We start from the raw sequence: 18,435 nt of genomic DNA, 5'->3' as shown, positions 1-18,435 counted from the left end.
CCAATTGGGAAACTTCTAAAGATTTTCTGAATCATCTCTGCAAATAATGGCTCACAGACCATATCACTGCTTGAGACAGGGAACTGAATTCTCATTTTCTACATGAGAAACGGATTTAAAATGTGAATGGAAGGTGAGTTAACATTTTGTACACAGGGTTGAGTGGAATTGGTTACATACAAGTCGTGAGCACCTCCAATAAGGAAAAGGTCCTCGCTAAGGTGAGTATTAATAATTCGTTCAATGACTTTGCAAATGAGGATGACAGGCCCATGCACAAATAGGAAGAGAGGAAACATCTTGAATAAAGTTGCAAGAGCCGCCCTCTGTGAGAGCAGCGTCCTGCCACCGCTGACACCTGCCCTTTATCCAGCCCGTACTTCGGAGGCAGGGATGCAAATAACCCTCCTTGAGCCTCAGTTCCCCACACCGAAAGCTGCCGGCAGCGGAGGCCTAGCCCCGCGGTGGCACCGGGTTCCGCCTCCGACTCCAGGCACCCGGGACGCCCAGCGCCCGCAGCTACGCAGATCCTACGGGGCTGCGGGAGGGGCGGGGCCCGGGGCGGGGCGGGCGGCCCGCGGGGGCGGGGCCGCGGGCTGCTCTTGCGCGCCGCCGAGGCTCCGCGCGCCGTCGCGCCGGCGGGGCGTCCCTGTGCAGCTTTTGCCGCGGATGGGGGAGGTGGAGCCCGGGCCCGCGGGCCCGCTGGAGCCCCCAGAGCCGCCAGAAGCACCCGCGAGTCGCCGGACGGGCGGAATTCGGGTTCTGAAGGTGAGGCGGGGCGGGCAAGCGGGTTGGGAAAGGCGGGGAGCGGCGGCCCTTGCCCCGCACATTGGCCATGGCAGCCGGCGACCCCCGCCCCTGGTCAGTTCTCTTGGCTCTGTGGCCGCCCCGCAACTCGGCTGGGGGCGCCGCGGCCCCTGCCCAGGCCTCCGTGCTGGCTCCTGCCGAGGCCTGGGCCGCCTGCGTTCCCTCCCCTGCTCATCCTCCTGCGTCCCCTCTGCTGCTCATCTCTGGCCACGAGCCTCCTTTCCCGCAGGCCCACGCCTTGGGTCCGGCGTCCGCCCAGCCGCCGCCGCTTACTCGCTCCTTTGGGACCCGGGGCCGGCTTCTGCCTCCCTCGGTTGCGCGTGGGGCCCGGGGGCCGGGCTGGAAGTACGCAGGGCTTCCTCCCCGGACACCTGAAGACATCACCCCAGCGGGAGGATGGCGGCGGTGATTGGCTGAGTACTGCGGTGTGCTTGGGGCTGCGCCGGGTGCAGCGGGCCGCCTCTGCCCGCCAGGCTTTACCACCGAAGTTAAGACCCGGCTTCCCGCTCCGAGGCGCTGGCCTGGTAGCTCGTCCTGCCCCGCTTGGAGGGAGAATCCCCGGAGGAGCTTCTTCTCTGGGAATCGCTGGGCGTGTTGCAGGAGGGAGGAGGGATTGGACAAAACGGGGCATTCCTCCTTGCGGGTGCGGGCCTAACCATCCAGGGTGACGGTAATGGGGGAGCCGTTATGCAACAGGCAGCTTGCGGGGCTTTGGCAAGAATTGGGGGAGTAGGAGGACATGAAAGCAAATGCAGGCAAATGGGGGAGAGCGGAGCCTGGAAGGTGATGACAAGAAGTTCAGATGCACAAGGGATGTGGGGAGGGGACGGCGAAGATGGTTAAAAGAAGGGGTTGTAGGAGACCAATTGGATGGAGTTTCTGCTAGCCTTTGAAATAGTTAGGATTTTTTTTTTCTGTAGGTCAAATATGTAAACTAAGTGTCTTCTGGAGATGGAATGGAATTCCTTCCAGAGTACCAGTAGAGAAATCACCAGGATTTAAAACTTGCCAGGGAAAGGGAAGAGAAATAAGAACATTTAGAAGATAGGATGTATTTCAAAATCAATGAAATGCACTTTGCAAAACAATGAAAATGCATGAGTTGTTAATTGGGAATGAGGGTGAGAAAAATATACCTGTCATTAAAGTATTAGGACATTACAAAGATGGGAACACTGAAAAAAATAATAGATTTGAAGCATCTGGCGAATCCATAAAACAACAAAATAGAACTCTGTAAAACCTTAGTTTTTCTGCTACTACTTTCCAATCTTAATCCATTGATTTAAAGAAATAACTTTCCACAGTTTATCTCCTGCATAAACCTTTTACATATTAATTGTAACCTATTTAACCATAAGTTGCAAATATAATTAATTACTCAAAAGCTTTTGGATGTTTATTTAAAACCATAAGGTTCAGGGTCACAAAAATGTAAATCGTGAATCCCCCCCCCCCCCAAAAAAAAAGTAGGTCTGAGAGGTAGGTAATGCTCTTTGGCCTAGAAGGTAAACAACTTTAGCTTTTTTAGTAAGAACTTCTTTGTGTGGGGGGAGAGTTGTGAGAAGAAAGGAATTGAAAAATAATATTTATTTGTTTTTTTATGGGAGGAAGTTGGGGTGAGGAGAGAAACAAACATCGATCAGTTGTTTCACTTATGCATTCATGGGTTGTTTGATATATTCTGACCTGATATTGAACCTGCAACCTTGGCTCTGACCAACTAAGCTGCCCTTCCAGGGCTGAGAAATGATCATTTTTATTGAAGGGTCCTACCTTCCTGTACTTCCAGGAGTTGGTCAAACCTACCCTGTGTTCCCTGGGCTTCCAATCTGGGGATCATTAGAAAAATTCTTGAAATTGATCTTGGTGATAGCACTCAGCTGGTGGTGTAGGAGGCTGGCAGTATCTAAGGCCCTTCAGTCTTTTGCTTTATTGCGTGTGGTTAATGCTTAAATAATCCTTGCAAAGAAATGGGATCGACTATGGAGAATAGGTGCTATGTGTTCTACCAAGCAGTTGAATTTTGTCCCAGGTGAAACTTGGGGAAGAATATAGAAGTAGAATCCTTCCTGAATTGGGAGGAAAGTCTTGATCTCCCACATGTTATTCTCTGAAGATCCTTTGGAAATGGCTTATTCTTTTGTGTGCCTTTTTTATACTTGATACCAAATTATGAACATAATATTGTCAGAAAATACAGATCTCAATTAAAAGGCCAATTTAACTAACCAGTGTACTTTAGCCAATTTAGAGGTGGGTATGTCTCTGTGGGGTATTAGAAAATTTTATTCAAAATCTGCCCCCAAATTGGTTTAGCAAGTTACTCTTTAGGCTGTACCTCTTTGTATTTGTAGTTGGAATATAGTGTGATATTTTTAATACTCTTGATTATTGGGAGTATCTTTTGAAGCATAAATTTTCTACATATTTCCTCCAGTTTGGGGAATTAATTTTTTTACTCAGTCTGTAGAAGATACAAAGTTACAACTGATCTAGTCAGAGAATGTGATTAGTTTTTTTGAATAGTTGTCAAATCTTGATCAAATGTGTATATGGTTTTATTTACTTATTTATTTGAAAAATATGTTTGTTGATTTTGAAGAGAGAGGGAGGAAGAGAAAGAAACATCTACGTGAGAAACGTTGATTGGTTGCCTCCCATGTGCTCCCTGACTGGGGGTATCGAACAGGTAACCTAGGTCTGTGCCCTGACCAGGAATCAAACCCACAAACTTTTGGCGAGTGGGATGATGGTCCAACCAACCAAGCCACACTGGCCAGGGCTGAATGTGGCTTTAAAAAATTAATACATGCCCTGGCCAGTGTGGCTCAGTGGATTGAGTGCTGGCCTGCAAACCAGAGGGTCGCTGGTTCGATTCCCAGTCAGGGCACATGCCTGGGTTGCACATACCAGGTCCCCAGTTGGGGGTGTGCAAGAAGTAACCACATATTGATGTTTCTCTTCCCCTCTTTCTCCCTCCCTTCCCCTCTCTCTAAAAATAAGTAAAATCCTTTAAAAAATTAATACCAAAAAGATTTTAATGAACTGAACTATTCTTTCTCTCTTTATCTCATCCCAGCCCTCACAGCGTATTTGCAGCCCCAGTCAGGCGGGTCAGTTGGTTAGAGCACTGTCCCTGTGCACCGAAGCTGTGGGTGTGGTCCCCAGTCAGGGCACGTGGAAGAGTCAGCCAGCGACTGTGTAAATAAGTGGAGCAGCAAATAAATGTCCCTCATTCTCCGAAATCAATAAATAAAAATTGAAAAACAACAAAATATTTAACGTGTATATTCACAGAGATGAGCCCATATTGTTTTGAAGTTTGAATGCAGGAACATAAGATATTTTATATTCAAAGAGTGCTCATTGAGTATGGAGAGTTACTTTACAAGACCCTGTTTTTACCATGCATACTTCAGGGTTAATTGTAGGTGGCTTTTCATAGTTTTTCCCCTTTGAACTGGTCACAGCCTTCATATATTCATTTTTAGAGATGGAAAACATAAAACTGAAGTGGGTGCTTCATTCGTGGCTCACTCTAAAGACTTTTGCTTTTTAGAAATATCTTAAATGTTAAACATGTTCTTTATACACTTGTGTGATGTGAGAAGTGACTGTAGTTGTATTTTCTTCTAGATAAGGTTGTCAACGGTTGTTGGTAAGAGTGAGGGAGGGAGGAAATAAAATGTTCTCAATCTAGCAATTCCAGTGGAGCAGTGATTCTAAAAGCCAAAAGCATCTCAGGATGGCGCTGGCCTTCCCAGCAGTTACCTGATGCTTCGGGCAGTGGAGGAGAAAGCACTAGGTAATCCAGCAGTGGCTAATAATAGCTAAGCAGTCCATCTAGATCACTGCTGTGAGGCCTGTGCTTTCTCAGTATCTGGGCCTTTGAAATGTCCACTGGTATCTACCGAAGTTCTAAGTCAGCGGTCTGTCTTCAGTGGAATGTATCATATAACCAGGAGGTACATTCTTTGACCAGCAACACATGTTTCAACAATGTAAAGCTCTTTAAGGAATTTATAGTCTTAAAGGAAGTATGTATACACATTAAAAATCCTCAAGAAAAATCATGGATGAACTAGTATAATACTTCCTGGGGCTTTTCTTGACTTTTCTAAGACTGAGAAAGTTGGTGGGCTGTTATTGGGCCAGTTTTTTTAAAGATTTATTTATTTTCCAAGAGAGGAGAAAGGAGGGAGAAAGAGAGGGAGAGAAACGTCAGTGTGAGAGAGAAACACCAGCTGGCCGTCTCTTGCACGCCTCCGACCAGAGACCTGGCCTGCAGCCAAGCGTGTGCCCTGACTGGGAATTGAAGGAGCACCCTTTCCGTTCACAGGCCGGCACCTAGTGTAGTGAGCCACACCAACCAGGGCTAAAGAAGCTTTCTGACGCTTGTATGGAATAGTGTCTACTTACTCTTAATGGCAGTGAGCGAAATTTCTCTCGACTGAGTGCAGAACTTCTTTGTATAAGTGCACCGTATAGAATATTGTTTTCAGATGGACCACTTGATCTTTCCCAAACATTAATAAGTGGAGAATATTTAAAATTATCCAGTGAATTGTTCAGTGGTTAAAATTATGGCATTTCGTGGTACAAATATGATGGCCCCTGTGTTCATAAGGTAAGTAGTTGAAGGCCCTTTTTTTAGTCCTTAGATATTTAGCCTTAAGAAAATGGTCTTGATGAGAAGAAGGAGACCTTGTTCCCACTTGTTGCAGGGGTTTATCCTACTTATCTGAAGTTAGAATCAGTAATACTTTTCATGGTTTTGAATAGCTGTACTCAAATCCCTAAATCTGCAAAATGGCTGATGTACCTGTGTTTTCCTAAACTTAAACAGTGAAGCCATTCTCATTCTTATTTTCTTCCCACGTGGGATTCACCTTCTAACTTTTCATTCCCCTTTCTTTACCATCTTTAGATCTGAAGTTTAGATGCTACAATCATCCTAAAATGTTAACCTCAGTAATTACAAAAATAATATTGTAAAAGCATTTTATTTACTTTTTGGCTGGTACAGAGAAAAGGTTGTAGAGTTCTCTATAAAAACGTAGATTTTTCCCTCCAAGATTGTTTAACTTCTGGTCTAATCGGGCTGACGTGCAGACGGGGGACAAATCTCCGTGTCGTCAGCTGAGTCCTTCATGCACTTCCGAGCCATCCGTGTTAGGTGTTAAGGCGCTAGGGATAGAATCTCCGTGTAGAAGACAGGCAGAAATACTAAATAAATAACTAAAACCCATGTGATCTGCATGGTAATGGAAGTCATGTTCAAGGTGACGTTCTGCTGAAGGCAGAGTAGTCATTAACTCTTTCTGGGTAGAAGGAGAAAAATGGAAATGGGAGACATGGAAGTTTCCATAGTGAGGGTAGAGAGGGTGACATCTGCATAGAGTTTTGAAGAATGACTAGTCAGGTGGACAGGCTGGAGGAGGGCATTTCAGACAAGTCACAAAACTGCAGATTAGTTGGTGTGTTCGGGGAGTTACACGTAGTGGGCTGGACATTACTGAAACAGGGAAAGGTGTGACACTGGAGAGGTAGGTAGTGTCGTTGTCAGTGGAGATTTCTTTTAAAGGGAACAGAAATGGCTTGTCGTAAAAATAGGGCAGGTAAATGTTGATCTTTAAAATTTTATCATATTGCTGTAGCAATTGTTTTTGCCTTAACCGTGGCCCCACAGTGTGTATGAATTCCACATGCTTCAGTTATCAAAGGCAACAGTGGTTTTTTGTAACGTGGTGAGAATTGAAAGAATATTTGTGCAGGTTTGTATTGATTCTTCACTTGCTTAATTTGGGATATGAGGCGGAGAGTCAGGACCTTAGAGAAAATTTCAATTTGCAAAAATGTTTATTGCAGCATTGTTACCAACAGTGAAAAATTAGAAACAAACTAAATGCCATCAGCAGGAGAATGGATAAATTGCAAAGTATTCAAAAATGGAATTGAACGAGCTGGTGTGTTAGCATGGCTATCTCCAAACCAACGTAGAACCCAGTAAAAATACCACAGTGTGAAACAAGTATGTTAGGAATTAAAGTTTAAAATCTTGTGACACAATACCTATATAGTTTATAGGTGTGCACATATATGGCAAACATGAAGAGGCATGGAATGATACATACCAAATGCACTAGAGTGTGTTTCCGGGGAGGGCGGAGGGGTGCGGGATTGTGATGGGGTACCAGGTGGCCTCAGCTGTATGTGTAAGAATGTATTTATATATGTTCTTTAGAATAATGATTGGAACCAAATATGATGAAATATTTAATTTTGTGAAAGTTGTGTAGTAGATACACAGATGTTTTATTATTCTTGACATTTTTCTGAAAACATGAGAAGAAAGGGTCAGAAAAGATAGCCCTGGCTGGTGTGGCTCAGTGGATTCAGAAAAGATGATGGTCCCTGGCTGGTTAGAGTCGACCCCATATGCCAAGGTTGCAGTTTCGACCCTGGTTAGGGCGCACACAGGAATCAACCAGTGACCGCCTCGGTAAGTGGGATGACAAAGTAATGTTTGTTTCTCTTTCTACCGCCCTCCCTCCTTCCCTCCTTCCCTTCCTCTCTCTCTAAAATCAAAATAAAAAAAAAGAAAAATGATGATGGATGAGACACGAACAGCTTGTAACAGTAAAGAAGACTAACTGTGCCAAGTTAAGCATGGGTATGGCAGGGGTGGGGACCTCTGAGAGGAGGTGAGACTTGATTGAGCAGAGCATTGGTGAATACAGAGCAGAAAGGTGAGGTGAGTACTGAACATGTCTAACTCATTTTAGCTAACGATTTTTCTCGTTTGTTTTTTTTTAGAGAAATATGAAACGCAATGGAAGCAGAAACTGTCTGAATAGGAGAAGTAGGTTTGGTTCCCGAGAAAGAGACTGGCTGAGAGAAGATGTGAGGAGAGGCTGTGTTTACCTGTATGGAGCAGACACTACCACTGCCAGTACCACCACCTCCGCCGCCGCGGCCGCCTCCGACTTACATCTTGTCCTTTGCACAGTGGAGACACCGGCATCAGAAATATGTGCTGGAGAGGGAAGGGAAAGCCTGTATTTACAGCTTCACGGAGACCTGGTCAGGTAAGGTCTGCATCGTACCACAGCTGGCTTTGCTGTGGTGTAAGTAGTGGGTGTTCCTGCTCGGAAGTGAACTTTGGGCTTTTCGTTGTGCTGGAACTGATGTTGACTGTGCAGTCACTAGGCTTGGGAAAAGGTTTGTTCTTACGATGATGATGTTACGGCTCTTAAATTTAAAAACTACCAGTGAATGAAAATTTGAAGTTACTTCATTTGGATTACATAATAGGTCAGATATCTAAATCTAAAATAAATACTGTCCTGGCTGGTGTGGCTCAGTGGATTGAGCACAGGCCTGGGAGTGAAAGGATTGCGGTTCGATTCCCAGTCAGGGCACATGCCTGGGTTGCAGGCCAGTTCCCAGTGGGGGATGCATGAGAGGCAACCATACATTGATATTTCTCTCCCTTTCTCCTTCCCTTCCCCTCTAAAGATAAATAAATAAGATCTTTAAAAAATAAAATAAATACTGTAAAAGCGTTTTTTAAAAAAAAAGTAACACATGAAACTAGAATGAAATTGAAATGCATAAAGAAAATAGAGTAAGTAGTATATATGTCTCTGTTTACATATAAGTTTAAAAACTAATGGTTCTAGCCCTGGCTGGTGTAGCTCAGTGGATTGAGGCCAACCCTTTCTCCCTCTAAAGAATTCCTATTTATATAACATTATCGATTTAGTATTATTTAGAAGTCTTTCCATATTAATATTTGTATAGTTTTAATTTATTTAACGGCTGCATAATATTCCATTTTATGAGTCTACCATAATTTTAGCCAGTCTTCTATTATGGACATTGAGAGTGTTATTTTTTTACTTTTGTAAGCAGTGCCACCAAGAATATGTACCTGTAATATTTCTGCTGCGTGGGGCTCATCTGGAGGGTAAACTCCCGGAAGCTGAATTGCTGGACCAAACGTCATGTGTACTGATAGTTTTGATAAATATTGTCAGATTCCTCTTTGTGGAAGTTACACTTTGACGAATAATGTAAAGGCATACCTATTTCCCCTTACTTTCTCTGGAGTGTGTTGGTGTTAAATTCTGTGTGTAAATGCAGACACGCACTTGTGCACAAGCGCATACTTGTGAATGGGAACAATTGTCAGCAGTTTTAAATTAGAGGGTCGTAAAGTCAGCATTCCAAGGGCAAACGCTTTTTCAGCCCTAATGACTTAGATTTCTGCAAATGTGATGGGAATTTTATTTTGTCATTTTAATTTTTATTTATCTTAATGAGTGAAGTGGAGCATATTTCCGTAGGTTTAAAATTGTTTATATGAAGAAGAAAAGTTTTCTTATAGTAGTCATAAGTGGTGAATATGAACTCTTGGATTTTTTTTAAATTATTATTTAAATTAGATGTCAAATAAGAGCTCTTTATGCCCAACCAGTGACTTTCTGTCCTCCCTCCTTCTCTGTAACAAATAAATGTCTTGAAGCAGAATTCAGAGCTATGGGTTCAGTGCTATTGAAAGTGAGAAAGGAAGCTCCCACTTACACCTAAAACGTGGTGATAATAGTGACACCTTTAGCTGAGCTAAAATTGCTGTCATTTTAGAAGTCTAATCTCAGGTTTATTGTGTGTCCCATTTAGGATTTGGACTAATTCCTGAAAGAGTAGATTATCATTTGAATGTTTTCCTCGTTCACCATTTAACTACATTTCCTAAATCCATTTGTAAAAGGAAAGGATCAGACAGGGTGATCCTTAAGCTTTTCTAAATCTTAATACTGATTCTGATCTAATTTTGTCAGGGAGAAAGCCTTGACCTACATACAGCTGGTAGTGATTGATGGAGTTGCTGTATTTAAAATAAGACTCACTCGTGCGTATAGTAGCGTATGTGTATACAGAGGTACTAAAAATGTGCAGAAAACCCCACCTGCATTGGCTTGCTGCTGCCAGTTGTGTTGTTAATTGAGAAGCCAAATGCGATGTAATTTACTTTTGTGAATCTAAACTACTTAAAGTGGAGAGTTTGTCTCTTTTAGCTCTGAGGCCTTGATAATTTTATAATGAAGTAGCTCTTTGAAGATGTAATTGATTAGAAAATAATGAAAACACTATTGAACTGTGGTTAGAAAAAAACGAGGATGTTTTCATTGCTGCAGCCGGAGCTCAAGAGCCTCAAAGAATGGTGATGAGGATGATGATGGTGATGACGGCCTGGAGAGGGTTTAGCTAACCTTAAGTGCTGTATTTTGCTGTCAATGTGTTTAGCACTTTACACACATTTTCTCATTAAATCCTTACCATTCTAAGGGAAGTAATACAGCAACATATTATTCCTTTCAAATGAGGAAAAGCGAGGCTTTGCGAGAGGTCCAGTAACCTGCACTGCCTGGTTACTGGTTGGAATCCCTACTGGGGCAGTTGTTTGTGAGATAACAGTGACCCACAATGAGCAGGAACCAAGACAGATGCTGGACTGAAGGCCCTCAGGGCAGACCCTGGCACAGGGTCCCTTTCTCAGGTTCACTGTCTCTTATTCAACTGTTAATTGCTTGAGTTCAGTCTTATGTTACCTAATTAGAGGGATAGGTACGTCTTCATAATAGAGTTGACAATCTTAAGACATTATCTTCTTTAATAAATGCTTTTGCTGCTTACTGAAGTGTAATATGTACGTGTTCATTTTAGAAATTGTGGGAAAAATGCAAAAGTATAAAGAGAAAAAATAATTTTTAATGTTTAGGCTTTTTAGATTACTGTATTTTTCAGACTATAAGGCGCACTTTTTTTAACCACATTTTTGCTTCAAAATTTTTTTCCTATTTTCCTCCTCTAAATCGTAGGTGCATCTTATAGTCCGAAAAATATGGTACTTCATTTAATTTTCACAACAGTCGCATGAGGTAAATGTTATTCCCATTTTATAGATGAGGGAAATGAGGTTTAAAAAGCTTATGCATCTCACTTAAGGTTACTGAGCTGTAGGTGGTTGAGCTGGAATTTGAACTCTGGCATTCTGACACCAGCTCCCAGATATTGCCTCCCCAAGGTAACATTTTTTTCCAGATATTTTTCAAAGTGAGTGTCTTGTGTAATTTAAAAATAAAAATTACATATTTGGGGCCCTATCATATATTCAATTTTATTTACTGCCTATCTCAGTTAATTTTTGTGTGTCATTAAAAATTCCTTAGACACCAGTTTTAACTGCTATAGAATATTCCATTTTATGGAGATATTGTTTAAAAATTGAAGGATAGTCCTGACTGGTGAGGCTCAGTGGACTGAGCACCGGCCTGCAAGCCGAGAGGGCGCTGGTGTGAGTCGTGGTCAGGACACGTGCCCGGGTTGTGGGCCAGGTCCCTGGTTGGGGCTGTGCAGGAGGCAGCTCTCACACACTGATGTTTCTCTGCTTCTCATTTTCCCTCCCCTCCCCTCTCTCTGGAAATAAATAAGTAAGTCTTTTAAAAAGTTGAAAAATAACATGTAGTGATCTAATGTCACCTGGGGAGCTTGCTAAAACACAGATTCTAATTTAGTAGGCCTGGGGTGGGGCCTGCCGTTTCGTATTAAACTCTTAAGTGATAGGTTGCACTTTGGGTAGCAAGGAAGTGAAATACTTAGAATGATTTCTGGCATCACGTAAGTGCTCAGTAAATGTTACCTATTCGGGTGGTTTCAAATCACTCGGCTCTTAAGAAGTAGTGTTGTGCTGACTAAACCTTTGCCCATAAATCTTTGCATTTTGATTTTTCTGGGCTCCGACCTAGAAGGGGATTGCTGGGACTAAACTTGCCCCGTGTGCTTTCCAAATCTTCCATGACTTCCTTCTTTCAGTACTCTTTTTCAGTCCGGGACTTGTCACTTGAGTAAAACTGATGGGTTACTAATTTATAGAATTTTAGCACTTGAAGGGAGAAATCATCTTCTAGGGAAATAAAGCCTATTCTACCTAATAGCTCATCCACCCCCTGCCTTTTCTTTTTGGAAAAAATGTGGAGGGAGCAGGATTTTTTGATTGTCACAACTACTGGGGAGTGTTACTGGCATCTAGAGGAAAGGGCCAGATGTGCTTAATGTACTTAATGTATGGGTGGGACAGTCTTACACAGCAAAGAATTGTCCTGTCCAGAAGTGGTAATCCCTGGAACCAGGCCCCTCTGTTTTATAGATGCCAAGGAGCACCCTGGGTGGGGGGCAGGTTGGAAGCCCATTCCTGCCACCGCCTGGTGCTAGAGCTGTGGTTGGGACAGTGTGTTGTCTCGCAGTCCATTGCTTTGTACATGATAGGGTTTGGCCTGTCCTTTTTACTGAACTGTTTCAGTGATAAGTGACTTGCTAGAGAAGCTTAGTGTAATCATTGCCCTCTGTCTGAAAAGTTGTAATAAGATCATATGTGACAAAAGGGAGTGCCCTTTGGATATCACATATTTGCTTTAATTCTTAGTCATCAAAAATGACTAGGATTTCTGTGTTTGATAGACTCACTTTTAAGATAAGCTAAGAAGCAGTAATATGTGTAACAGAAAATAGTACCCTTGGGATTTGGGATTCTGAGTTCTAATTCCTTTTCTGTCACTGACTTGCTGGATGACCTCTTGATAGTCCCTAAGATTTTGTTTACCATCTTTTGTTGTTATAAAAGTGTAATGAAGAATCCTGTTTCAGGATGTTAACAGTGAATGTTAGACCTTGGTGTGGCAAAGAAAGACTTCAGAGCCAAGAATTCAGTGCAAAAGAAAGTTTATTTAGAAAGTCATAGAAGCAGAGGAAGTGAGCCAGCTGGGGTGCGTGGACTCAGGAAACAAGTTACAGAGGAAAAAGAAGTGCCCTTTGGAGCAAAGGAGAAAGAGAGCAAAGGTACACGCTTGAGGGAAGAAAGGGGAAAGGCTCTGGCCTGCCAGAGAGAGGGGCAGAGAGAGGTGTAGGGGGAGAGGGGCAGGGGAAGGGGAGGTGGGAGGAGGACGAGAGAGTGCGCATATGCTAGAAAGCACTACAAGGGCTTTAAAGACGGATTTTGGGGGAGGTCTCAGGAGTCGATCACTTTTAGGGGAGGCTCGGGAGACAGGTTACAGCTGCAAATGAAAGGGTCTTGGAGCTTTCGAGAAAGAGAAGCAAGGAAACAGCCCCTGAGCGAAGGTGGCAGGGAAAGGCACGGGTGTGTTCTATAGAGAAAGCTGTGCTGGGTATTTATTAGTCTGTCTTGAGGTTATTTATGTGGAGGTCCCAGAGGAGGGTCTTAATAGAATATTCATCAGCATTCGAGGTGTGTCCTTTCAGGGTCCTGCTCTACTGATGGGTTGGTACCAGGGGTCATTTACTCAAGGCATCTAGTCCTGATGTCAGTCATAGCATTCCTTGTCTGGTTTTGCTGCTTTTCTGGGCTTGGAGCTGAAGGACAGCTGAGGCCTACATGTATTTGATGCAGGTCAGAAGCTCACGCTGGGAGCTTAATGATTAAGGGCTATTCTCTGGCCCCCTTGTTCATTCCCCCTCCAAGGAGGTCTAACCTGTATGACTAGCAACAGGGAGGAAAGGTTCAGGGGAGGGTCTGAAGCACATAACCAGCTGTATGAAAGGTCGGGGTCTAAACTGCGTGATCAGTGATACATTAGGGGAGGAAAGGTCGCTCTGGGGATGAGTTTCACCCGACAATACTTGTTTTCCCAGTTGCTAGGCACCTGGGCTTTCTGCCCTGGTGACCTGTACCTTGCCATCCTTTCTTCTCCGCTTGTGTCTTCCAACTGCCTACTAAATCAGGGATACATGCCGAATGGATTAGCACTGAGGAAGGGAAAAGGAGATTATTTCTGTTCAGTGCTTCACATTCCTGTACTATTTTAAAACTTTATATTTTTAAAGATTTTATTTAATTATTTTAGAGAGGGGAAAGGAGGGAGAAAGAAAGGGAGAGAAACATCAATGTGTGGTTGCCTCATGCGCCCCCCACTGAGGACCTGCCTGCAACCCAGGCATTGCCCTGAGAGTCATCGAACCCTTTGGTTTGCAGGCCAGCACTCAATCCACTGAGCCACACTAACCAGGGCTACTTTAAAATTTTAAAAGAATGTGTTATACATTAATTATTTTGGTTTTATTTAAACTTTATTTTATTTTACACCTTAATACTTCTGAAATCCGCATGTGTCTTAGAGTTGTTGGTGGTGGGTCACAACGGAAGTGGCAGTGGCTTTTTTCCCTTAATGGTTATTGCAGTGCCATCTGGCTTATTGCAGTACAGTTCTGACAGTAACCATCCAGGGTTTGCAAAGACTTCACAAGTTCAAAGGCATAGGCCCCCAAACACTACCCTTAGTTCAGATTTTGCCCACATTTCTGACCAACTGGTTACAAGTTTGGGGATTTCCATAATCCCCGAAGGTTCACTAATTCACCAGGAACCCCAGAATTTGACTCACAGAACTCAAGAAAGCACTATACTTAAAATTACAAGGATACAAATCAGAACCAGCCACATGAAGAGACGCATGGGGGTCCTGAGGGTAGAACTTACGTTACCAACCGCCATGTCACCATCCCAGGACATTAAGGTGCTCACCCACCAGGGAGCTGCATGGAACTTGAGTATGGTTTTTACTGGGTAGGCTTGATTGATCGAGGCACTGATCACGTACTTGAACTCAACCTTTAGCCCTCTCTCCTCCCTCAAGGTTGGGCTGTCTCCTAGCCGCAACCCAATCCTCTCATCACACGGTCTTTCTGGTGACCAGTCCCCATCCTGAGTCATCACATCTCTTGGCATAAACTCAGGGTGATCCAAGGGGCTCATGAATAAGACATTCCCATTATTCAGGAAATTCCAAGGATTTATGGAATCTCCCTACCAGGAACCAGGGACAGAGACTATTAAGATTCTTTATTATACAACAGTGATGCAAAAATGATGGTGTATTAGACTTAATGGAATACAGTAATTTTAAAGCAACTTTTTAGGCTCCTTGATGTAAGTTAACACAGGAGGTGTTTTGAGCTTTCTTCTGCATAAAGTACTTGATGTATAAAATAATGGGTTTTGCCAAAAAGAAGTTAGGTGTGTAATGAAACCAGCGTTAAGTTCAAAGCTTGGTGCCATTATGTACTGTGACTCTCTGAACCCCATTTTTCTTTTCTTTTTGAAAAAGATTTTGTTTATTTCTAGAGAGAGGGGAAGGGAGGGAGAGAAACATCAACATGTGGTTTGCCTCTGGTGTGCCCCCTGCTGGGGAGGACCTAACCTGCAACCCAGGCTTGTGCCCTGACTGGGAATCAAACTGGTGACCCTTTGGTTTACAGGCTGGCACTCAATCCACTGAGCCACACCAGCCAGGGCTCCCCATTTTTTAATTTGCAAAATAGGTATAGCTTTGTAAAATGTAAAGTACTTCCAACATAATGTCAGGCATGGAGCAGACATTCACTGAAGTATCCTTGTTGTTGCTGTTTGTCTTATCTAGATTGTTGGTCTTAACATTTGCAGTTTTTACCTTTATAGGTGGGCAGGGATAGGGTTTTAATCTGAATTGGATGTAGAGAATGCAGCTGTGCCTTTGATATAATGTATTATTCCCTTTGTTGGATTTTAATAATGTGAACTTTTGTCTCCCATTATTAACTAGAATTCTTGTGAAGTGATACTTGGAATAAAATTTACTTCTCTCTTACCTGTGGGCACCATTTAGAATAACTGTTGGCTATTCCTCTTGGCTAAGAGTTATAAACCAGTGTTAATAGCATCACTGTATTGGTTGGTTGGCTTGGAGAGGATTAGCCATATTCATATATATTCAGACGTCCCTGTGAAGGGATGTCGTAGCTCCTGGCAGCCTTGGAAGCAAACTGAAACTACTCCTGTAGGAGTCTTACTGTCTCTTCTTAAAGCAGTTAGAAGTTTCGAATGCTGGGTGTTTGGATTCTTTCATTGCCAGCATTGCTGTCTTCTACACCTGTTTGCAGTATACAGTTTTCCTTTGATTTGTGAGAGTTTTAACACATAGCTAATTGCTAGCCTGTTGAACTTTTGGAACTTTGAAACACAAAATTGACCCGTAAGCATATTACAGTATTTCCCTCCCCCTTACTCTGTACTCTTTTAAGCAAATGAGTTTAATAAGTAAGTGGAATTAGTTCTTCATTTTTCTTGTTTTTGCAGTCCTCAAAATATCTTGTTTACTCATTTATGCTAAATTAATAAGAACAGATGTGGAGATTCTCTTGTTTTTTTCTTCCACCAGGGAGAATGCTTTCTTCGGGTGGAAATACATAGAGAAGAAGGTTTCAAATCTACAGAGCCTTTTTTTCTACACTTACTATTTTATTTTATTATTTTCTAATTGAATTTGTCAGGGTGACATTGGTTAATAAAATTATATAGGTTTCAGGTGTACGATTCTATATCAATCTACAAGCCTTTTTAGGAAAGGAAATTTGGTCATGTAAAATAAAGTGTGTCAGTATCAGGATGTTTCCATTTCCCTTGGTTTTGTAGAGAGAAATTGAAAAGTTGAACTAGTTAGATTTAACCAGAACATATTATTTCTTGACCTTGAATATGTGGTCATTATATGGAATTTTGATAATTAAATACATTGAACTCTGTGTCCAAGAATAATAGAAGGGTTCAGGTAGAATTGGCATTACATTGGAAAGGTATCTTGAGTATCACAGACTCTTGAGTTCCAAAGACCCTGAAGATCATCTGAACCAATGTGCTTCTTAAGTAGCCTCTTTTGAAATATTGGTGACAGATGGCTCTGTAGCTCTGCGAGCTATTTTGAGAGGCAGTGTGTTTCATTATGGGCAGCTCTCATTACTGAGGTTCTTCCTCATTTTAACCCATTTACCTGTGCAGCACCTTCTCAGTGTTCCTAGGCCCATTCTTCGGAGCAGTCCGGAGTACTCTTACGTCTTACCCTTTATGACACTTCAAGAGGTAGATGGCTCTTCATGAACTTGGTCTCCGTGTCTTCAAGTTAATCGTTCACTCAGTCATATTACATGGCTAATTGACCTTTCTGGGATACAGATGATTAGAAGTCCCTTTTAAAATGCATCTTTCTTAGAAGAATTCTACCCTTCAATGGGGAAAATGCCTAACATTGTCATAGCTCTTTGTGAATTTTTATGTTATTTGACTAGAGATTCATTGTAACTAAATTCTTTATTCCAAAAAGATTATTTTTTGTTTCTATTAAATTCAATATTTATTGGTCTTCATGGGCTTTTTGTTCTTTGGCCACTCCCCATGTAGTGGTTCTGAGTTTATAGAAGCTAAAAATCTGAGCTGAACAGTCAGGAGGGGCCAGGTGTTTGTTTTATTTTATTTATTTACTTTCGTGCTCCTCAGTATGATTTCCATCCCTGAATTATTATTTTGATGCAGGTGCTGTATTTACATTCAGCTTTGTAGCATTCCGTTTCATGTTATTTTTTACTTAAATCTTACGGGCAACAGTATTTTCTTGTTGGTTTCTTTCTATGGGCAACAGTATTTTCTTGCTTTGTGGTTCTTTAACCACAAAGCAAATGTCCTTTATGTATTTTTGCTATGACGGGATGTGTTTCATGTGGTTTCTAATTAATGTAATTCTTAAGTTTTCTAAACAGAATCCTTTTAAAACATAAGGACTAATGTTCTTTGAAATCTTTTGAGACTTCCCTGTGTTTGTTTGTTTTTTTGTTCAGATGGGGAAATAGTCTATTTTTATTCTAAGTAAAATTTGGTTTCAGTCCTAAGATTTAAAAAAAATGTTAATTGTCAATATACTATTTTTAATATAATTGTCAATTATATCAAAGTACGTATAATATCTTGTAGGTAAACAAATTTAGTAGCAACTCTCTGAGTTAGGTGTTACTGTTATTCTCATTATACTGATGAGGAATTTGAGACAGTGAGGTTAAACAGCTTGTCCAAGGGCATGCAGTTGATAAGTGGCAGGAATGAGACCAACCAAGGCAGTCTGACTTCTGGATCCTGTACTCTGAGTCACTGTGTTTACAGCTGTTTGCTTTCTGATAAAAGAATTGTAAATGAGCTGTCTTGCTGTTATCGCTGAGATAGCCCTTTCTATCAGAATACACAATGATCATTTTGTTTCTGTTTTTTAAATACTTTAAAAGTATTTTAAGTATGTGTGGTTTTAAATATGCAGTATCATCAGAGGCCACGAGTGATTACTGGACATTCTGATTTTACTTGCTTTCCATCAGGTCCATGTAGTAGAAATGATTTCTGTGGAATTATTGGGCCGTTTTATTTCTGATTTTTATGGAAGAGTCATCTGTGAAGTCAGTGGGACCTGGGACATAGCAGGCAACCCAAAACCTGCATCTCGAATTGTGTGCGAAGCTTATGTGGAATCAGATATGGCCAAGTATAATCTTTTATATCTCATAATTTTGCTGCCTTTAAGTTTGGACTTCAGGTTTTTAAAAGACCCCGTAAAGGTTCCCTGAGAATCTTTGAAAAGGTCCATAAGGCCCAAACTTTTTTGTAATAATACGAAGGCATTGATTTTCCTTTTCACTCTCAGTGTCTCATACGTGTGCAGAGGGGGTTTCTGGAGCTTAAATAGCGTGTTGTCA

General features: G+C 42.0%; 1 protein-coding gene across 2 annotated transcripts in view; it reads left to right on the top strand.

Annotated features, from left to right (window-relative positions):
* Positions 1-622: 622 nt before the first annotated feature.
* The window catches only part of PHLPP2 (PH domain and leucine rich repeat protein phosphatase 2), a 68,471-nt gene continuing 50,658 nt past the window's right edge, over positions 623-18,435 (top strand). The window contains exons 1-2 of one of the 2 annotated variants that reach the window (XM_037164221.2): positions 623-768; positions 7,627-7,898. In XM_037164221.2, coding sequence (XP_037020116.1) covers positions 670-768; positions 7,627-7,898 — 371 coding nt within the window. In that variant the 5' untranslated portion in view covers positions 623-669. Of the gene's footprint in view, positions 769-6,984; positions 7,313-7,626; positions 7,899-18,435 lie in introns of those variants that run through there. The other variant, XM_037164228.2, reaches the window with a different exon arrangement.

The sequence above is a fragment of the Artibeus jamaicensis genome, unplaced genomic scaffold (assembly GCF_021234435.1).
Source record: "Artibeus jamaicensis isolate MK-2021 breed Jamaican fruit bat unplaced genomic scaffold, CSHL_Jam_final contig_464, whole genome shotgun sequence".
Lineage (NCBI taxonomy): Eukaryota > Metazoa > Chordata > Mammalia > Chiroptera > Phyllostomidae > Artibeus > Artibeus jamaicensis.
This window is presented reverse-complemented; position numbering and strand designations above follow the sequence as displayed.